The sequence below is a fragment of the Herpailurus yagouaroundi genome, unplaced genomic scaffold (genome assembly GCF_014898765.1).
Source record: "Herpailurus yagouaroundi ecotype Mexico unplaced genomic scaffold, PumYag 160, whole genome shotgun sequence".
Classification (NCBI taxonomy): domain Eukaryota; kingdom Metazoa; phylum Chordata; class Mammalia; order Carnivora; family Felidae; genus Herpailurus; species Herpailurus yagouaroundi.
The window spans coordinates 51,650,744-51,670,041 of NW_024412401.1; the positions used below are offsets into that span (position 1 = coordinate 51,650,744).

Below are 19,298 nucleotides of genomic sequence, written 5' to 3' on the forward strand. Positions count from 1 at the left end.
TCTTAGGTCTCAGTTTGTGGCTGAAGCACCAGTGACCTAGAGCGAGCGGGCTTTTGTCTCCTTTAAAGATGCACTCGCAAATTACACACCATTTTATTGTAAAATGGTAGCTCTTTGTAGTTATAAGTAAAAATACTGTTCTCAGGATCGGGGTGGGTGGGGGAGGGGGCAGCTACGCTTTTCCTAAGAGGTTTTGGGAATTCTCATTGAACAACCGAAACCTGTAACGAGGATGGTGTTTAAAAATATGGCAAAACTTGCCAGACAACACATGGCTCATTGAGGAATGGAAAACAGGGAGGGGGTCTTCCTTCGTAAAGCTGAATGGCAACTGACAAGCTGGAAATATTTTTATTGCAAGGAAACGGTCTCTCGCGAATGTTCACAATGTTACCGAGATCAAAACCCTTGGAAAGGGTACTTAAGGCTTATCTGTGAGGGGCCTCAGTGGCCCAATTTAAAAAAAAAAAAAAAAAAATTATTTTTATTTAAAAAAATAAATTTTTTTAAATTTATTTTTGAGACAGAGCATGGGCAGGGGACAGGCAGAGACGGGGAGAGAGAATCCCAAGCAGGCTCTGCACTGTCCGTGAGGAGCCCGACGCGGGGCTCGAACTCACGAACTGCGAGATCACGACCTGAGCTAAAATCAAGAGTCGGCCGCTTAACTGAGGCACCCAGGCGCCCCCCCACGTGTGTCCTCTTACATACTTTCCCTGTATCCAAACACATCGTTGCCCCTTGCGATGGTCATCCTGTGACAGATCTGATCACGGCTCCAGCCTTGGTCCCCGGTTCTGCCATCCTAGGGACCGTGTGCCAAGGACCCCAGCCTTGGGCTTCTTTTCAGTAAAGACATCGGTGTCTAGGATATGGTGACGGGACCTTCGAAAAACACGTAAAGCCAATAACATAGAGTCTGAAAAGTTTCTCATAAGGTTAAAAACATTTTAAATAAAGTTACCACATTTTCAGTAAAACTTAGACATCCTTCCTTGAAACAGAAACACTTGAAATTAAAACATGATTTTTTTAAAAATCATGAGCCCTCATACGAGTGGACGGGGAGCTGGCCGCTGCCACCGCCTCGGAAGGCTCTGGGGCTGTTCCGAGGTCCGTGATCTGTAGGGGGTGACCCCCGGAGGCCCCGGTGGATGAAAACTGCTCAGGAAGGTTCCCGTTCGGTCCAGCAGGAAGCATCTGCTCTGTCCTCCTCCAGGGCACGGAGCCAAGTGCCGAGTTCCTTCTCCTCCAACTCGAAGCAGTCAGTCGTCGTAGTAGTAATCTAACTTGGTGAACACAGTTTTGCAGCCTTTGTCGGAGAAAACTCTCTCCTCTTTGGGGAAAAATGTCATCTCCTCGGCCACTTTGGTTACAATGTCCTCATCGATTTCAAAGCCTCGGGACTGCATTTCAACTCTGATGCACATTTTTAGGTGTTTGTATTCCAGGGGGAGGAAGGGAACAAAATAATCAATGAGATTTCGGTCAATTAAGCTGCTATGCCAGAAGCCACCTGGGAAAAAGAAAAAGGTGCTGTTCATCCATCGTCCACCTGCCCACCCAGCCATCCGACACACATCCGCCGGGCGTCCAAGGGGTGCCGGACCCAGAGGTGGAGCCTGTGGTCCACGGGGGGCAGATGTAACCCGGGGGTGTGCCCACGGGCGAGACCGAGCGGTGATGCCTCCCCGAAAGCAAAGCAGGGGTGACGTGGCACCTTAGCCTCGGGCTCAGGGGAGGCCTCTCCGATGGGCTGACAGATCTGAAGCGGGAGAGAGGCCCGCCAGCCCAGGGTGTCGGCAACACGCTGAGAGGCAGAGCGGAGCGCGGAGGGACGTGGTTCCCAGGCTGGCAGGGTTTCAGAGAAAGCACAAGGGGAGAGGAGTCCCAGGAGAGGACCAGCTACTCCCCTACTTGGGGAACTTGGGACTCACTGGACTTTGAGCAGCTGGATCGACCACAGGACAGAAACCTACCACCACTGCCCGCACGTCCAGACCACACGGCGCATCTGGGGACCGAGAACTGGAACCCTCAGAGCGATACAGTGTGAAGACGGTGCCCTGTTGCGGCCGCAGGGCACAGACTTTGCTGTGTGTTTTCACCCAGGGCAAGTGCGGGGCCTGCACCCGCCCTGTGACCCACGCACGTCCCCTCCTGGACTCCCGGGAGGGCCCAGCACACACGCACCCCCTCCTGACCATGCGGCACCTGCTGGGTCACACCCCGCACTCCTCCAAGTGACCCGTTTCCCTTCCACTTTGCCGCTGAACTCTGGTACCTCAATCCTGGTCTGTGACGCCAATTCCAACGTGTGGGCTTTTTTTTCCACACCCCCAAGCAATTCTCCAACACGGGCTGGGTGAGCTACAATTTCAGCTCAATACGGGAACCTAACTCACGAACAGCCAGATGGAAGAGACAGGGAATGCAGAAGGGACTGGAAGCTTCCAGGCCCCTCCCAGATCTCCATGTGTTCACCCTGGAAGCTCTCCGAACCCCAACCTGCCAGGTTTTTATGGAGGCTTCATTACATGGGCACAACTGATTAATTCACCGGCTGCTGGCAACGGATTCCACCTCCAGCCCCTGCCCCCTCTGGTTCCCCGGCATCAGGGGGTGGGACTGAAAGTTCCAACCCTCCAGTCACATGGTTGGTTCCCCTGGAAGCCAGCCCCGTGCCCTTTAGATGCTTCCCAAAAGTCCCCTCATTAACGCACTCAGATGTGGTTGACCGGGGTTTGTTATGAATATCAAGACACCTTTATTACTTAGGAAATTCCAAGTGTTTTCAGGAGATCTGGGCCAGAAGCAGAGACAAAGGCCGAATACGTGTTTCTCATCGTAACGCCCAGTGCCACACTGGAGTGTATGCTTTCCTTTCCCAGCAGTGCTTTGCACACGACTGGTGCTCAGGAAAGACCTCGGTGCCTGGATGGGGTGGAGTCTGGCCGTGGGAAAGAACAAAACCAATGGCCGAGCAGGGTGGGACAGCTCATTTCCTGAAAGCCCTCTCTGCGGCCAGGCAAGCTCTGGGTCCCCGGGAGAGCCCAGAGCCAGCAGACAGGGCCAGTGCCCTCAGCGGTTCACGGCCCCACAAGCCAGCTACCGGACGATTTCAGATAGTGCCGGGGGGGTGGTGCTGTGAGCACCGAGACGGGGCGAGTGAGCACGGAGGACAGGCTACTCTGCCACTGTGGGCCGACGAGGCCGGGCTGAGGAGGTGACGTCTGGGCGGAGCCCGGACTAGAACCTGACCACAGCCAGAGTGTTCTGGCGGAACAATGACCTCAGTCTCTTTCCAAACCATCTACGGACCACTCCCCAGTGGGTCCCCTCAGCCTGAGCGCCCCGCTGGAACCCCACTGGACCGGCCAGCCATCGGCTCCGCATCTCCGCAGGGGCGCCCCTGCTCACTGTCCACGCCCGTCTCCCTCCCGGCCCCACAAACCTGCGACTCCCCGGCCTGTCCCCCTGAGGGGCACGACCACCCGTCTCATTGCTCAAGCCGGACCCTTGACTTGGGGCTCTCTCATTCCCACACCAATCCTTTGGGAAATCTTATTCCACCTTCTGAGGGTTTCGACGTTCAACACACATCCTAATCACAGCATGTCACCCCACCCGGCTCACTGCTAGCACGCGGGTCCAGGCCACAGCTCCCGCCTGGGGTCCCTGCCCCCACTGCCTTTAGTCTATGCTGCACCCAGTGGCCAGCGTGGTCCTGATAAACTAAGTCTGGTCATGTCACTGCTCAAAACACTCCAGCAGCTCCCTCCTCCACTGGGAGTCAAACCCAAGGCCTGCCCGTTGCCCCCCCACCCCCGGCCTTTCGTGACCAGCACCCCCAGTGCCAAGACTTGCTTCTTATCCGACCCCCTTTTCTCCCTTATTCACCCTGGACTGCCACAGTGACCCTGGGCACACCCCCACCTCAGTGCCCTTGCGTGTGCTGCTCCCTCTGATGGAATGCTGTTCCCTGTAGTGCCCACATGGCTCACTCCCGCAGTCCTCGGGTCAGCTCACATGTCACCCTCACAGTGAGCCGTCCTTGACCACCCTATTAAAACCACCACCCATCCTCATTCCAGCACCCCCAAGCCCTCTTTATGGACTTAACTTTTTACCTGTTGGCGATGGAAAGGAAGCTACATCTCTGCCTCTATACAGATAACAGATATCCCATCATCTGACACATTTCCTGGTGTATTATCACTAGGATATAAAACTCCATGAGGATAAGGATTTGCTTTTGTTCGCTGTTGCGTCCCCAGTTCTGGGACCAGTGCCTGCCACCTCGTAGGAGCTCGGTATTTGCTGAATGAATGAATGAATGAATGAATGAGTTCAGCCATCTCCCTGAGGCCACAGTCAGCAAATGGCTGAGCTAGGCCCGCCTCATCCTGAAGCTTATACTCGGGGACCCTTTGTGACCTCCCGCAATGTGGGTTCTAGGCGACTGGCCTCATCTTGCTGAAGCATTTAGGCTAAGGCATCTGCTGCGTGTGCTCATACCGTTTGGCTCACCAGAGAACCAGTCAACATGTTACAAAATATCCTGTCTTCCATCAGTAATATTCCAGCTACACAAATGGCCATGAACACCCCATACTGTCCCAAGTATCTGTGCAGCAGTATCGATTTCTTGTTTCAAAGAACTTCTGCTCTCTAAGCTCAAGAAGGAACCTGAACAGAGCAGGCTCAAATGGTAATAGTCTACCCGCATGGCTCACAGGTTACCCGGTGAGTCATTCTGCATCATGGGGACTTCCCACCTCTGAGGGTTCAAGGTCAAAGGTGTGTGAGGTCACTGGAGAAGCCGTGAACTTGGTAGCGAAAAGATGAGGCTCTGCAATCAGAGCCACTGAGCAGGCTGTGCGCCTTGGGCAAGCGGCTCTCTTTTGAGCCTGTTTCCTCATCTATAAAATGAGGAGGATGACAGTTTCTACCCCACGAGGTCACCGTGAAGATAAAGGAAATGGGCAGGTGGAGTAGAACGCGGGCCCACCCGCTACTCGGCCGTTATGCTCGTGCACAGAACCTCAGAGTTCTGGAGCAACACACAGAAAGAGGGACCGGACCAGTCCTCTCTTTCGGAAGGCGCCCACAGCGGCCTTCCCTGCTCAACCACCTGCTTTTCTTCTACAAAGGAAAAGGATTAAACTAAAGAAAACCGGGAACCAATCTTTAAGACCTCGAAGATCAAGAATGTCCCTCTTTCTTTAAAAGAGCACTTGGCAAACGGGAGAGTGTATGAGAGTCCCCTGGAGGTTAACACGGCCTCCGCTCAGAAATCCTGACTCGGAAGGTCTGGGGAAGGGACTGAGAATTTGCATTTCGAGCCAGCTCCCAGGCGACGGTGAGGCTGACAATCTAAGACTTCGGGACGCAGGGTCACGCACGGGAGGGGTCAGTACCGGCCGGCCTGGCCGTACTTACTGTTCTTGTTGTTGAAGGCTGACACAGACAAGGCCGGTTCCATGTCTTTGAGCTTGATCTCTTCCCTCTGCTTTCCGCTTCTCCAGAAATCTAAAGCCACGTCTGTGATCCTTTCTGCCCCCGCGTTGCTGCAACACAATTCCCGTGAGTGAGGACTGGGTTCTATCCCGGAGCCCACGGACTCGGGGCCGGAGTGCTTCGATCGTGTCCCAGCCCTGGCCTTACCTGAGAAATATGAAGATGGCTTTCTGGTAGGAGACCCCATCCACGTGGTCATAATAGTCGAGGAAAGGCTTGATGGCATCTATGAGGCCAGCGTGCATCTTATCCATTTCATCGAATATGAAGATGGACCTTGCACAGGTGCTCACGTTGCCACGAATCCACAACTGTAACTGATCCTGAATTACAGAGGGGAGAAGCCAAGGCGAAGTTCTCAGCAGGTGCAACGGAAGACAACCGGCATGAGCCTTAGTGCTACAACGGCCGCACTTACAGAGCGTTTACTGTGTGCTCGGCACTGTGCTCAGAACTTTACACACACAAGCTCTTTGCTTCCTCCCCACACCTCCGTGCAGTGGGCACGATCATACCCGTTTCACAGATCGGGAAACTGAGGCATACAGCTTCGTCATCTCGCCCAAGATTATAAAATTAGGATGTGGGAGAGCTGGGATCTGAACTGTGCCCTGCCTGGTTCCAAAGCCCCAGGTTGGTTAGAATTCCTGTGCTGTGAGAGATCATGACGATGCTGTGTCATTGAGTTGCTGGTCTCTGTCATTAAAATGGCGGTGTTAGGGGCGCCTGGGTGGCTCAGTTGGCTAGGCGCCTGACTCTCGAGTTTGGCCCAGGTCGTGAGTTCGAGCCCCGTGTCGGGCTCTGTGCTGACCGCTCAGAGCCTGGAGCCTGCTTCGGGTTCTGTGTCTCCCTCTCTCTCTGCCCCTCTCCCGCTCACGCCCCGCTTCTCTCAAAAATAAACAAACATTAAAAAAAAGAAGAAGAAGGCAGAGACCAAGTGACCTGTTCTGACCATCAGTCCTAAGACTAGGTGCTTCCTTTCCCCAGTGGGGACGGTAAGGAACACGGGCTCCTTTAAGCGACGCAGCAGAACTCCAGAGCATACGCTCTGGGATGAGCACGGGGAGGTAACACTCTTGAGTTTCTGGAACAATGCCTAGGAGGTTTCGCAAATAAATCTGCCTAAACAGAAACATTCCGTAAGAGCACAGATACTTCTTTCAATCCTAAGCAATAAAGGAAAAACAAAAAACAAAAAACCCTATTAATCAGAAATCTGAGCTATGATTCTATGTAGTGCTTTCCTACACAGAGCCCCAGGTGAATAGGAGGAGGAATTAGTTGTTTTCTGAGGAGGACTCTGCAAGTTACAACATACGTCTTGACTGCTTCGGATTTTGGATTTTGCTTGGCTACTGTGTTCCATGCATCCTTACCTAACCTACGCAGTAAATTCTGCTCTTATAGGTATGGACCAGCCTCGATTTACAGAGGAGGAACCAGAGCAGAGGTGAAGTGACTTGCGTGAGGCAAGTGACTGTTTTAACCAGGAGGTACTCAGGGCTTTTAGGCTCCAACAGCCAAGGTTTTTCCACTCCGCTACTCCCAATTTATAGGCAACGACATAGGACACATACCGAGCACTCGCTAAGGGGCAGACACTGCTCTAAACACTATTCACATAACGTTTTATTGCCATCTCCCCAAACCCATCAAAGCAGCTACTATTGCAATCTCCATTTTACAGCTGAGGGCATTAAGGCACAGAGAAGTCAAGTAACCTGCCCCAAGTCACACAGCTATTAAGTGGTGGAACCTGCCCGCTAACTATGAGCACCCATTCATCACACAATCTGTCTGGAATGTTCCTAGTTTTCGCACTGCAAGGCTCACGTGCCAGGATCCCCTGGAGCGCTGGAGACCCTGACGTTCAGCCAAGCAGAAGGGAAAACAAGTGTTCGTTCACAGGAGCGAGGGCTAAATATCTGCCTCGCTCACCTTGCAGGTTTGTGACACGCGTTAGAAAGGCAAGAGTTGGGGCGCCTGGGTGGCTCAGTCGGTTAAGCGGCGGACTTCGGCTCAGGTCATGATCTCGCGGTCTGTGAGTTCGAGCCCCGGATCGGGCTCTGTGCTGACCGCTCAGAGCCTGGAGCCTGTTTCAGATTCTGTGTCTCCCTCTCTGACCCTCCCCCGTTCATGCTGTCTCTCTCTGTCTCAAAAATAAATAAACATTAAAAAAAAAAAAAAAAAGACAAGAGTGGACATGTATCTGAAGGCTCGTGTGGCAGGCGGCATGTTACAAACTCGACAGAGCTCAGGGATTTCTCACAACCACGCCTTACAGAGAGGAACCTGGGTCTCAGCTCAGGGGACAGTCCCGAGACTACACAGCTGGCAGGTGGGAGAGTTAGGACTCACATCTAGGCGTGTCTGTTGCCAAAGTCCAGGCTGTTTACCAGCGAGTTAAACCGTAAAAGCAGTTTGCGACACTTTAGCTAAACCTAGCCTTAGGCCTTTCTGGAAACATTTCCTCTTTTACGACCTGAGTTAGACGCGATGATCTTTAGCTTGGATTTGATCACGTCCATCTCTAAAATCCCACGACTCCCCTTACTAAAATAAGTAGCACGCTGAGCCTGTTTTCACCAGCAACCGTCACAAAGCTCTGACGGTATTAACTGCTCCACCTCAAACTCCCCCGAACGTCCACACCTTTCAGAGGGGAACAGGCGCAGGCAGCCGTCTTCCCGGCTCATTCATTCCAACACGCAATTCCCGCGTTCCACCCCACAGCCAAGAAACCCCGGAAACCCAGCATCATCCAGGAAGGATTCCAAAATTCCGCTCTTGCCTTATACAGGGTGATGTTGGAGGCGTGTGGGAAGTGCAGTGTGGCCACAAACAGGTGGACATAGTCACTGTTCAGACCACCCTCGTAAATATTCTCCGCGATGATCTTGCTGACGAAATTTTTGCCGGTGCCCGTCCACCCGTGCAGAGAGAGCGTGAGAGGTTTCTTCGGCTTCGGGTTGCTTATGAAGCCAGACACAGCATTTAGGATGACTTTCTTTGCAAGATGCTGTCCAAAGAGCTTGCTGTCCAGATCCTTCTGCAGCGCTGGGAAAAACAAAGCCTGTCGGTCAGGGACGGGGTGTCCGTGTGTCTGGCGAAATCTAGCCCAGGGTTACAGGCGCCCGTGAAAGCCAGCAAGGCCAGCTCAGCTCTCGGAGCACCTTGTGAAACGCGGAGGTACGTCAGCACCGGGCCCCCGGGGGTGGCCGGGGCGGGGGGGGGAGGGCGGGAGGGCTCGAGGCCCTCCCCCTGTTAGCCCTGCCCATTCCCTGCGCCCCTCACCCCAGCTCTGCCCCTCCCGGGGCACCGCCCGGCCGGAAAGGGCTGCTGATCTGCAGCCCGAGCTCCCACCACCCCTCCAGGAAGGAGCGAAACTCTCGGCGGAGGAAGCGGCCCGGGCCGCGGCTCGCCTGCTCGGCTCTCCGACCAACCCCGGTCCGTCGTGGTCGTGGTCGTGGCCGGGAGCCCGGCGCCACCCCGTCCGGGCCGCTCCGGCTTCGGGTCCCGGCCCTGCCCCCGCCCCCGCCCCCCCGTCCTACCCTCCCTGCTGAGGCTCCGCTTCTGGCCGCAGCACTCCGCGAAGAGGCAATAGAGGCGCGGGTAAATGTAGCCGGTGAGGACGCCGGCCAGGGCCAGTCCCAGGCTGATGGGCTCCACCGCCCGCACCGCCAAAGGCGCCAGCAGCAGCAGGCCCAGCGCGGCCCGGCCCAGCTTCATACCCGGACCGGCGCCGCCCGCGCGGTCTCGCGCCTGCCCCGGACCCGCGCCGCTGCCAGACCGCGCTTCCGGTTCCTCCGGGGCGCGGCCGCCATCTTTGTGCGGGGCGGGTCTCCTCGCGCCGCTGTGGCCACCATCTTTGTGACGGGCGGGGCGCTTTCTTGCTTCCGGGAGGTGAGAGACGGAGGCCGCTGGAGTCCATGAAAAAAAAAATTGGGGGGGCGATGGGGAGTAATTTTAGATCTACAGAAAAATTGAGAAGATAGTACAGAGAGGTCCTATATATCCTCCCACATAACTTCCCGTATTAACATATTAATGTGTTAACATTTGTTAAGATTAGCGAACCTATATTGATACAACTAAAGCGTTTCCTTAGTTTTTACCTAATGCCCTGTATCTGATCTAGGATCCTGTCGCAAGATACCACATTATATTTAGTTTTCATGTCTCCTTAGGCTCCTCTCGGCTAAGACTGTTTCTCAAGCTCTCCTTGGTTTTGACGACCTTGACAGTTTGGGGGAGTACTTGGTCAAATCTTTCAGAGGATGGCCCACTATTGGAATTTGATGTTTTTCCTTTGATTAGACGGTGGTTATGAGCGTTGAGGAGGAAACGTTACAGGGGTAGAGTGATACTTTTATGGCATCATATGAAGGATACATACTATCAACATGATGACTAAGGATTCTTCCACTCATTCACTCATTCATTCATAGGGTTGCGGATTGCCAATGTGTTGGGTTATGGACTAGACCCTGGGAATTCAAGGGAAAAAAAAAAAAAAAAAAAAACCAAGGCATAGGTGATTCCTGCCTTCACTACCATTCATTTTAGTGGAGGGAAAAAAATAGAAATGAAAGACGATCTCCCTTTTACAGATGAGAAAACAGGCTCCGAGAGAAAGAGATTGTCGAAGGATATAACAGGCTCGGGGCCTGAAGGATATAAGCAGGGCTGAGCTTGGACTCCAAAGGCAAACTCCTCTAGCTGCAACACCTACAATGAGTCAGCCCAGAAGTCAACCCACCTGCCCTTTTCTTATCTCAACATGTGTCAGTGCCTCAGGAAAATGACAGGCACTGTACCCCAGGGCTGGCAGGTTGAAGCCTACTTTTGTTTTTTTTGAGAGAGAGAGAGAGAGAGAGAGAGAGAGAGAGAGAGTCAGTCCCAAGCAGGCTCCACGTTCAGTGCCGAGCCCGACACAGGGCTCGATCCCATTACCTTGGGATCACAACCCGAGCCGAAACCAAGAGTCGGGTGCCGAACCAACTGAGCCCCCCCAGGCGCCCCTACATCTTTAAACTAAATGAGACAGTCTCTCTTAGTAACTTGAGTTTTGCATTTGCGCTGCCCAACCCGCAGGCTCTCGACACATTACCTAGGGTTGGTAATAAGGAGACACAGTACGAATAGTATGGTTGGATTCATTTCATATTTAATACTTAAGTGCTGAAAGTGATAGAAATTTTTTTTTCTTTCTTAATGAAAAGAAACCGGTAACTTTGTAAAAGTCAGAAAATACCAGTGTCCCTTTGATCCCATCCTAGACTTTTCTGCTGTGAGTTGGACCCACTACACACAGTGAAGGGCGCGTTCCTGACCTCCAGGAACTTGAAAGTACAAGACACGATTGCGTATATATTATAATAATAGCACAAGCGAAAGGGTGTTCTCTTGCTTCGAACACCGCTGTTTCTTCCCGACCCAGGGCAAATATTCAGAGAAAGTCAATAGATTTACGAACAAGATTTTATAATGCTCACACAAGAATGAAGTTTGCCCCCAAACAGGAAAACTCCACATTGTCTTGTTTCAAAGGTCACCAACGCAGTGCCCAGAAAATCCAGCAGCTAAGCGGCAGGACCAGTGGAGATCGGTTTGGGGAACTGTCTGGTAGCAAATAAACTCGTGTCCACCTCTGTCTGGGAAGCCGTCTGTCAAGGGGTTAGGGAGGGGACAGTGCTGTTTACGTCCATCCTGCACTTCTCCCTTTTGCTACCCTTAGTAGCGTCTGTTCATCTTCTTGAACTTCTCATAGTGGTAGTCATCGGTAGCCTTCTCGTTAGCAGGACGCTTGCGGTTAGGAGGGGACCCTGAGGAGGAAAAGAGAGAAGCTGTTGGCCGTGCTGGAATCAACCGACAGGTTTTTAGCTCTGCTTAGGCTAGGACCACGCCTGCCTCATTCCCCACAGAAGCCACAGGGCCTACCCTGGTAAATAGGAACATAGTAGGGCCTCAGTAAAGACTGGTTACTGAGTGAGTGAAATAAACACAGATGACGGTACGGTGGGGGGTATGCTGACATCAGCATGGGACCAGGTGACAACAGGTGTTCTATTTCAGGGAGAGTTTGATTAGGTACAAGGCCTGGTGCTAAATACTTTTAGATACGGCTTATTTATTTTTTTAGTGTTTATTTATTTTTGAGACAGAGAGAGACAGAGCGTGAGCAGGGGAGGGGCAGAGAGACAGGGACACACAGAATCTGAAGCAGGCTCCAGGCTCTGAGCTGTCAGTACAGAGCCCGACGCGGGGCTCGAACCCACGAACCGCGAGATCATGACCTGAGCCAAAGTCGGACGCTTAACCAGCTGAGCCACCCATGCGCCCCTAGATATATGCCTTTTTTTTTTTAACCCTCACGGCAATTCAAACGGGGACATATTGCCATCACCGTTCAGAGAGCTTAGATGGTCTTCCTCAAGGTCACTCGGAAAGTGAAGGTAGGTTGAGAGTTGAACCCAAGTCTGGTGACTCCAAAGTCCTTGCTTACTATGTGGGAATAACACAAAAGTCTTTGGGAATTAATGACTATGCACCCAAGACGGTATAGAAAATAATTTCTCAAGTAAGAAAGAAGAAAAAGCGGGGCGCCTGGTTGGCTCCATCAGTGGAGTGAGTGATTCTTGATCTGGTTGTGAATTCAAGCCCCATGATGAGTGTAGAGATTACTTAAAATCTTTAAAAAAAAAAAAAAAGAGGGGGGTTCCTGGGTGGCTCAGTCGGTGAAGCGCCTGACTTTGGCTCAGATCATGATCTCACCGTCTGTGAGTTCGAGCCCCACGTCAGGCTCTGTGCTGAAGGCTCAAAGCCTGGAGCGTGCTTCGGAGTCTGTGTCCCCCTCTCTCTCTGCCCCTCCCCCGCTCGCGCGCTGTCTCTGTCTCAAAAATAAATAAAAATATTTAAAAAGAAAAAAAAAAAGAGGAAGGAAGGAAGAAAAAGCAAACAGCCTGGATCTTCAGAAGCCTCAGCAAATTTAGCATTTCCTTAGGCTCACCCCATTGGTACGAAAAAGAAGACCCTTGGAGGGAAAGGGGCACAGCTGGATGCTGCCAGTGGAGGGGGAGGGACAAATCCGCACCCCACTTCTAGAGGCGCGTTGGCGACTTCTTGGCATGTAGCCGAAGGACATGATGTAGGCAAAAAGGGTCAGCCCGACAGTGATTAAATGGGGGAAAATGAGAAACCACGTAAGCGTCCAACTAGAGGGAACCAGAGTAGCTCCATGCCGCGGAACACGAGATGGCCACTGAAAGGGAAAATACGTATTGACTGTCCCAGAGAGCCGTGCAGGGGCCCACTACTGGGTGAAAAACGAGGAGACCCTATGAAGTATGTGTGCGGCATATGGTTCTGTATGCATCAATGTAGTTTTTACGTTTATTTGTATTTTTCAGAGAGAGTGTGAGTGGGGAAGGGGCAGACAGAGAAAGAGGCACAGAATCCGCAGCAGGCTCCAGGCCCTGAGCTGTCAGCACAGAGCCCGACGTGGGGCTGCAACTCACAAACAGCGAGATCATGACCTAGGCTGAAGTCGGATGCCTGACCGACGGAACCACCCAGGCCCCCCTACGTCAATATTTTTTTAAAGTCTGGAAGGCGACACATAAAAATGTTAACGGCGCTCACCTTTGGCGAAATTATGAGTAACTCTGAGTTTAGTTTTGCTTATTGAAATATGCTAAGTTTTTGAGTTTCTATTATATTTGATATTTAATAGCCCAGTGAATCGTCAGAGCAACCCCGAACGGTAGGTTTTGTTACTACCCCCATTTACAAATGAGCAAACCGAGGCTTGGCAAGGGGAAGGGACAGGAACGTGGAGTGGAACCCAGATGCCCTGGCCCCAGAGCCCAAGCCCCACCCCTGCAGAGTCCACCCCGCCCCCAGGGGCTTGATGACTGCTCCGGGCAGCCCTGGGGCCTCCGCTGTACTTACGCTCAGGCTCTGGCTTCTCCGTGTCACCCACTCTCAAGGGTCGTGCTTTGGGCTCTTCTTTGTTTCTCCGAATGGGGGCGTTGAGCTCCTCGTGATAAACTGGATCGAAAGAGACCAGGGGACACGTCAGACAAAGTACGGGAACTTGGGGGGGGGGGGGGGGGGGGCAAGCCAACGGGACAGGGCTGCTTGCCCAGAGCAGCTTACATCGGTTGTGCTGCACGTAATTCACGGCCATGTTGGTGGGCACGAAAGACGTCTCGCTGTCTTTCTTCTTGTTCTGCTGCTCTGCCAGCAGACGGGCCTTGGCATCCTCCGTGGAAATGATATTTTTTATTTTTGCGCTGTGGGGAGAAGGGAGCCACGCCATGTATTCAGTCCTCCCGCCTTTGGTTCTCAGACAGAACTGCCAGTCAGGCTGGAAACGCACCGGTGCATGAGGAAATCACCCTCTGGAGCACAGGGCTCCGCAGTTTCCCAGCTCGTGTGTTCTCACGGCTGTCGAAGATGCATTATCTATCTATTGTCTTTTTTTTTTTTAATGCTTATTTTGAGGGAGAGAGTGCATGCGAGTGGGGGAGCGGGGGAGAGACAGACACTCCCAAGCGGGCTCCACACTGTCAGCAGAGTCCAACACGGGGCTCGATCCTACGACCCTGGGATTAGGACCTGAGCGAAAATCAAGAGTTGGGATGCTTAACCGACTGAGCCACCCAGGCGCCCCTTACTGTCCTCTTCTGATCAAGGGGAAACTGAGCCCCAGAGAAGGAAAGAAAACTACCTAAGGCTCGAAGCTAGTTCCAGAAAAGAGGCGAGGATCCAGAAGCCTCCCAACTTTCTCTTACGCCCAAAGAGGATTCTGACTGTCATATTTCTTCCATGACAATCCTGTTTTAGAGCAGGTGTTTTGCAAAAATGAAAAGGAGGCTCATGGGATGGGTAAGCCTTTAACATGGCTCCTGCTAGAAGAGAACAGAGGACTACAAGGGCCTGAGCAGAACAGCCGAAGAGCTGTGAACAAAGACCACGTAAAAATAAACGCTTGCACACAAATAATCCTTACGTTGTATACCTGAAACCAGCATGATGTTATGTGTTTTCTTAATTATATCTCAACAAACAAAACACCACGCTTTTGCTTTCGGGAGACTTTCTCTAGCATCTCCCTAGCAACGCTGACCTATCCTTCGGACGCTCTGGGCACAAGCATCTCCGCCTACCCGAGAAAATAGAGTTATTTGTGGGTTTCCAAGGAGACGGGTAAGAAACAGTCCCCTTAGCCGGAAAGCAGAGCGCACTTCCATGGGCCCCGGGCAGGAGAGAGGCTAGATCGGGGTCTGAAACGTACTCGATGCCTAGGTCCACCTCGGGGATGCCGCTTAGCATCTGGTTGGAAAGCATCTCTTCGGTCTTCTTGGCTGAGGAGACACGGATGTTTTCCGGAAGTTCGTACAGACAGTCCTCTGCATTCTTTGGCTTGACTTTCTGTTCCTCGTGTTCCACGATCCCTTTCCTCTTCTTGAGCTCTGTCTCAATGTACTTCATCCTGAAACGAGAAACCCACAGGCCTCAGGGAGAGGCGGGAAGCTCACAAAACCTCTCTTTAAAATGAGTGGTCCCCAACACTGGCCCACAGAGCAGTGATGGCCCAGGAGTGTTCATCAGTCCGTGAAAAAATGAGAAACGTGAAAATTAACTCGAGTTTTTTTCACCACGCAGAACCTTTTTTTGACTTTAAAGCACCAACCTCTGTGGTGAGATTGTGTCCTCCCAATCTATTGCTGTTAATAGATGTTAAGGTTCGCTGAAAACAGAATGCAACGGTCGACGGTGGTCATTTGGTTAACAGTCTCGTCAGTGAAAAGGTGGGCAAGTGCAGTGTTTTATTCCTACAATATTTAGGGGAAAACCATTACTAGTCGGGGCATCTAAAATCCCAAGAACCGGGGCGCCTGGGTGGCGCAGTCGGTTAAGCGTCCGACTTCAGCCAGGTCACGATCTCGCGGTCCGTGAGTTCGAGCCCCACGTCGGGCTCTGGGCTGATGGCTCAGAGCCTAGAGCCTGTTTCCGATTCTGTGTCTCCCTCTCTCTCTGCCCCTCCCCCGTTCATGCTCTGTCTCTCTCTGTCCCAAAAATAAATAAACGTTGAAAAAAAAAAAATTTAAAATCCCAAGAACCATCATTTCAAAGCATGTTTAGGATTTTTTTTTCCTCAAAGTTCACGAGCCTGGGAGGTGGAGTGACAGGGGCCAACTCTGCCTTGGCCTTTGGATGATTCTAGAAATGTCATCTGTGACTAGATATCTCGGGACTGTATCTGGCTGGATCCAGCGCCTCATCGCTCACAGCCAGGCTGATACCCACATGTCGGCATCCTCGTCCCTTCGGTTGGTTTCCGCAGAGAACGATGTCCCCAGGTGGAGATCTTCCTCCTCGCTGATCCTGGAGGGAGGGGCAAAGAAGTGGAACCTTTGAGTCACATGTCCGTGAGGCCAAGTCTGATATTATACAAGTAAAACCCACACACCCAAGCCCATCCTGCTTGTGGTTGTGGAAAAAAACACACGTGATATGTAAACAGAAGAAATATAAGCAAGCAAAATGTTGGAGATTCCTCTGGGGAATGACTAGATACTTTTACACTAGTTGAATGTATTATTTTATAATTGTGTTCTTATGTGGTTTTTTTTGTTTTTTTTTTTAAACGTTTACCATTTATTTTTGAGAGAGACAGAGCATGTGTTTCTTAAAAAACAAAAACAACATTTCCACTTGGGTCTGAAACACACTACACAATGCACCTTTTCCGAAGGAGAGTACCCGCAGCACTCTAAGCGAAAGAGTTAAAGGACTCTTTTAAAGAGTTCTGGCTTTCATTTTTTTTAATATATTTTTTTTAATGTTTGTTTATCTTTGAGAGTGAGAGAGAGACAGAGAGACAAAGCGTGAGCAAGGGAGGGGCAGAGGGAGAGAGAAACAGAACTTGAACCAGGCTCCAGGCTCTGAGCCATCAGTACAGAGCCCGATGCGGGGCTCGAACTCACGAACTGCAAGTTAGAGGCTTCACCTACTGAGCCACCCAGGCACCCCATTGCTTTCATTTGTTTTTAAACTACAAAGCATGAAGGATACTTCAGAATGCCCCACGAGAGCTGCTGTTGTGGGCCCCAGCTCTCTGGAGGCACACAGACCCAGGCAGGGGCTATAGGTTACTTTGTATCTCAGTGAGTCCCCCACTTACTTATCTTTGCCCCTTTCCTTCAGTTTTTTCATGTCCACCATACCGCCTGTCTTCATCTGAAAGGGGTCATCCTGCAGAAAGCAAACACAGCTGTGAGGAAGCATCTGTATAATTGGCAGTGGTCTTTTTTTTTTTTAATTTATTTTAATTAAAAAAAATTTTTTTAATGTTTATTTAAAAAAAAAAACTTTATGTTTATTTATTTTTGAGAGAGACGTAGACAGAGTGTGAGTGGGGGAGGATTAGAGAGAGAGGGAGACTCAGAATCTGAAGCAGGCTCCAGGCTCTGAGCTGTCAGCACAGAGCCTGACGTGGGGCTTGAACCCATGAACCGTGAGATCATGATCTGAGCCGACGCTGGACACTTAACCAACTGAGCCACCCAGGCCCCCCCCCCCCTTTCTTTAAAAAAGAGAACACAGTCACCTACTGGAGAGCAGCCACAGCTTTCCATTCCCAAGGAGGACCCCACAACTCACCACGAGGGTGGTCTCTTCTTGTACCTTCTCTCCTACCAGCAGGGCCACAGCACTGAGCAGAAAGAAAAGGAAGAGTGAGACAGAGACAGAGACAGCGAGAAATGGCACAATTCAGACACGAGGCAGAACACTTAGAAAGTCTGTAGGTTGCAACATTAGAGCAAAGGCAAGATCTGAGGAGTGGGCACCAAAGCCACCTGGCAAAGCCTACAAGGATAAAACAGTTTAAAAATAAAGCACTCTAGGGGCGCCTGGGTGGCGCAGTCGGTTAAGCGTCCGACTTCAGCCAGGTCACGATCTCGTGGTCCGTGAGTTCGAGCCCCGCGTCGGGCTCTGGGCTGATGGCTCGGAGCCTGGAGCCTGTTTCCGATTCTGTGTCTCCCTCTCTCTCTGCCCCTCCCCTGTTCATGCTCTGTCTCTCTCTGTCCCAAAAATAAATAAACGTTGAAAAAAAAAATTAAAAAAAAAATAATAAAGCACTCTAGATGCTGGGTCAGGGGGTAGGGTGAAGTGGTAGGCTTTCCTACAAAGCCATTTGGCATTATCTGGGCTTGGAAATCTCATTTCTAAGATTTTGACTTCCGGGAAAAGGAAGCTAAAGACAAATGTAGAAAAATACTATTGCACCCGTATTTGGTGATGAAGATTTACAAATGACCTACAACCCCTAAGTAAGGGATTAGTTAAATTTAAAAAAAAATTTTTTTAATGTTTTATTTATTTTTGAGACAGTGAGAGACAGAGCATGAACAGGGGAGGGTCAAAGAGAGGGAGACACAGAATCTGAAATAGGCTCCAGGCTCTGAGCTGTCAGCACAGAGCCCGACGCAGGGCTCGAACTCACGAACCGAGAGATCATGACCTGAGCCGAAGTTGCTTAACCGACCGAGCCACCCAGGCGCCCCGGGATTAGTTAAATTATGGCATATACACGCAGTGGAATACTATGCAGCCACTAAAAAGGTTTTTGGGGAAAATAATCCATAATGTCAATGCCCAAAACGTGATGAGCTGAAAACAGCACGGAATAAGAGTACTTGCAATCTCCAAAAAAGAGAGACACTGGACAGAACATTACATGTTAACGCTGGTTACCTGTGGATGGGAGAATTACGGGTGCTGCTTACTTTTTCGATTATACTTCAAAAGTTTTTTCCAAACTTAACAATTCGTGTGCATTTTGCAATCAGGTGCAATAAAAACACGAATTGATAGCCTGTTTTTGCACCTCTGGAGCAAACCTCAAGACCACACGGCTCGGGCCATCTCCTGGGTAAACGTCTGCGAAGAACACTGGACTCCTTTCAGGGCAATGTTAGGCGTACAGTGTGTCAAGAGAAGGGGCTATGTCTGAAGAGATAGTTGTGGTGGCGACTCAGGCGGGGACATGTGTCTGTCATCCCCGCCTTCTCTTCCCGCGGAGCCCCTGCGATACCCACCTCACCCCATTGGGCCTCTTCCTCAAGTTCTGCACCTCGCGGGTCTCTTCCAGTTTTAATCTGCAAAGAGGCAACGCACAGTCTGAGACACCCTCCGCGGAACTCAGACTCAAAAGGCACCTTCGACCGGCATCCCTGTCCAACTGCTGAGCCGCAGGCACAATGATCCAGAAGGCAACCCTGCGCTTAGACTCATTGCAATCAGACCCACCGCGCATCCTGGGGGCATCTCTCGCTACTGTGCGGCCTTGCGGCGGCGGCCTCAGCCCTAGGAGCCTCAGTTTTTTGTTCTGCAGAAAGGGACAACAACCTCGGCTCACAGTCAACGAGGAGCCTGGCCGGTGATGAGTATCACAAACCGCTGTCTCTTCCGGCCCCTTGGAAGCCCCACCCCAAACGCACCGAACCTCCTCTGAGTCCTGCTCATCTTCCTCCGACTCCGAATCGGCCCGGCGCCGGCGGAAACTCTTCCCGGTGACCGGCATGGTCTTGCCGGCCCCGCGGTCCAGCCGCCGCGCCCCTGTGCCGTGGCCCGGGTTGCTTCCGGCGCGCAGCAGTGAGGTCAGAGCGCAGAGCGCCGGCCCCGCCCTGCCCCGCCCCAAACCCTTCTGGCCCCGCCCCCGGCCCGCACCGCCCGCCTGGCCCCGCCCCCATCCGTGGCGTTCGCCT

General features: G+C 51.8%; 2 protein-coding genes across 4 annotated transcripts; both read right to left on the reverse strand.

Moving 5' to 3' along the window:
- Positions 1-927: 927 nt before the first annotated feature.
- TOR1A (torsin family 1 member A) lies at positions 928-9,301 on the reverse strand. 2 transcript variants are annotated; one of them, XM_040482628.1, is made up of 5 exons: positions 9,072-9,301; positions 8,312-8,577; positions 5,668-5,843; positions 5,443-5,570; positions 928-1,419 (listed from the first exon to the last, which is right to left on the reverse strand). In XM_040482628.1, exons 1-5 carry the CDS (start codon positions 9,247-9,249, stop codon positions 1,373-1,375), a joined length of 795 nt encoding a protein of 264 aa, XP_040338562.1. In that variant the 5' UTR covers positions 9,250-9,301; the 3' UTR covers positions 928-1,372. The 2 variants fall into 2 exon arrangements, with proteins under 2 accessions (XP_040338562.1, XP_040338561.1); XM_040482627.1 differs by having other exon boundaries at positions 928-1,516; positions 9,072-9,300.
- A 1,364-nt stretch (positions 9,302-10,665) lies between these two features.
- CUNH9orf78 (chromosome unknown C9orf78 homolog) lies at positions 10,666-19,188 on the reverse strand. 2 transcript variants are annotated; one of them, XM_040482629.1, is made up of 9 exons: positions 19,032-19,188; positions 18,630-18,689; positions 17,191-17,242; positions 16,712-16,782; positions 15,835-15,912; positions 14,819-15,016; positions 13,678-13,814; positions 13,471-13,569; positions 10,666-11,345 (listed from the first exon to the last, which is right to left on the reverse strand). In XM_040482629.1, the coding sequence occupies exons 1-9, from the start codon at positions 19,112-19,114 to the stop codon at positions 11,254-11,256; spliced, it is 870 nt and encodes a 289-aa protein (XP_040338563.1). In that variant the 5' UTR covers positions 19,115-19,188; the 3' UTR covers positions 10,666-11,253. The 2 variants fall into 2 exon arrangements, with proteins under 2 accessions (XP_040338563.1, XP_040338564.1); XM_040482630.1 differs by lacking the exons at positions 18,630-18,689; positions 19,032-19,188 and having other exon boundaries at positions 17,142-17,228.
- Positions 19,189-19,298: the final 110 nt, after the last annotated feature.

Excerpts from the sequence above, each read along its gene's own strand:
- CUNH9orf78 (XM_040482629.1), bottom strand. The coding sequence starts at position 19,114 with ATGCCGGTCACCGGGAAGAGTTTCCGCCGGCGCCGGGCCGATTCGGAG. Across the intron at positions 13,570-13,677 it reads TTACGTGCAGCACAACCGAT|TTTATCACGAGGAGCTCAAC; the intron begins GTAAGCTGCTCT and ends CTTTCGATCCAG. Across the intron at positions 11,346-13,470 it reads GGAGAAGCCAGAGCCTGAGC|GGTCCCCTCCTAACCGCAAG; the intron begins GTAAGTACAGCG and ends TTTCCTCCTCAG.
- TOR1A (XM_040482627.1), bottom strand. The coding sequence starts at position 9,249 with ATGAAGCTGGGCCGGGCCGCGCTGGGCCTGCTGCTGCTGGCGCCTTTG. Across the intron at positions 5,844-8,311 it reads CCAACATCACCCTGTATAAG|GATCAGTTACAGTTGTGGAT; the intron begins GCAAGAGCGGAA and ends TCTGTAATTCAG. Across the intron at positions 5,571-5,667 it reads GCCATCTTCATATTTCTCAG|CAACGCGGGGGCAGAAAGGA; the intron begins GTAAGGCCAGGG and ends ATTGTGTTGCAG.